This window comes from Mandrillus leucophaeus, unplaced genomic scaffold, assembly GCF_000951045.1.
Source record: "Mandrillus leucophaeus isolate KB7577 unplaced genomic scaffold, Mleu.le_1.0 Scaffold150, whole genome shotgun sequence".
Lineage (NCBI taxonomy): Eukaryota > Metazoa > Chordata > Mammalia > Primates > Cercopithecidae > Mandrillus > Mandrillus leucophaeus.
Window position 1 is genome coordinate 2688793 of NW_012101477.1, and position 784 is coordinate 2689576.

Here is a 784-nt window from a genome sequence, read left to right on the forward strand (position 1 = left end):
GGCATGGTGGCGGTTGCCTGTAGTCCCAGCTACTTGGGAGGCTGAGGCAGGAGAATGGCATGATCCCGGGAGGCAGAGCTTGCGGTGAGCTGAGATCGTGCCACTGTACTCCAGCCTAAGTGACAGAGCAAGACTCCGTCTCAAAAAAAAAAAAGAAAGAAAGAAACAGCTCTGTGTCTCCCAGCTGACTAAAGTCTCTGAATGTCAGGATAATTTTCTTCACTTTCTGCCATGGTATCAATGTCCTGTATAGCAGCAAGGGCTACATGTTTTTAATTCTCCCAAAATAATCTTCTTCCTTATTTCTACTAGGAAAAGCAGCTTGAGCACTTTACCTTAATTCTCGTGGCCAGCTGGTCGGTGCAGTCATCAAAGCGGATGCAGTAGCCCACCTCGTGGCCCAGCACTGCACCCCTTTCTTCAGCTACTCTCCCTGCAACCTTTGGGAAGAAAGATCATGCTGAAAATAGAGACATAGAAATTACTGCACAGAGCACATACTATGGAAAATCTAAAGGTCATTTATATTTTAAATAGTATGTGAACACAATGAAAAATGAAAGACAAGTTATTAGAGAACAAGCATAATAACTTTTACAATTATTATTATTATTATTATTATTATTACTGAGACGGAGTCTTACTCTGTCACCCATGCTGGAGTGCAATGGCACAATCTCGGCTCACTGCAACCTCCACCTTCCAGGTTCAAGCAATCCTCCTGCCTCAACCTCCTAAGTAGCTGGGATTACAGGTAAGCGCCACCAGGCCCAGCTAATTTTTG

At 44.1% G+C, this 784-nt stretch overlaps 1 protein-coding gene across 2 annotated transcripts in view; it reads right to left on the bottom strand.

The window, feature by feature from the left end:
- DHX35 (DEAH (Asp-Glu-Ala-His) box polypeptide 35) overlaps positions 1-784 on the bottom strand; it is a 90867-nt gene that overhangs the window by 63690 nt on the left and 26393 nt on the right. For both annotated transcript variants that reach the window (XM_011974966.1, XM_011974965.1), the window contains one exon: positions 336-440. In XM_011974966.1, coding sequence (XP_011830356.1) covers positions 336-440 — 105 coding nt within the window. The remainder of the gene's footprint in view (positions 1-335; positions 441-784) is intronic.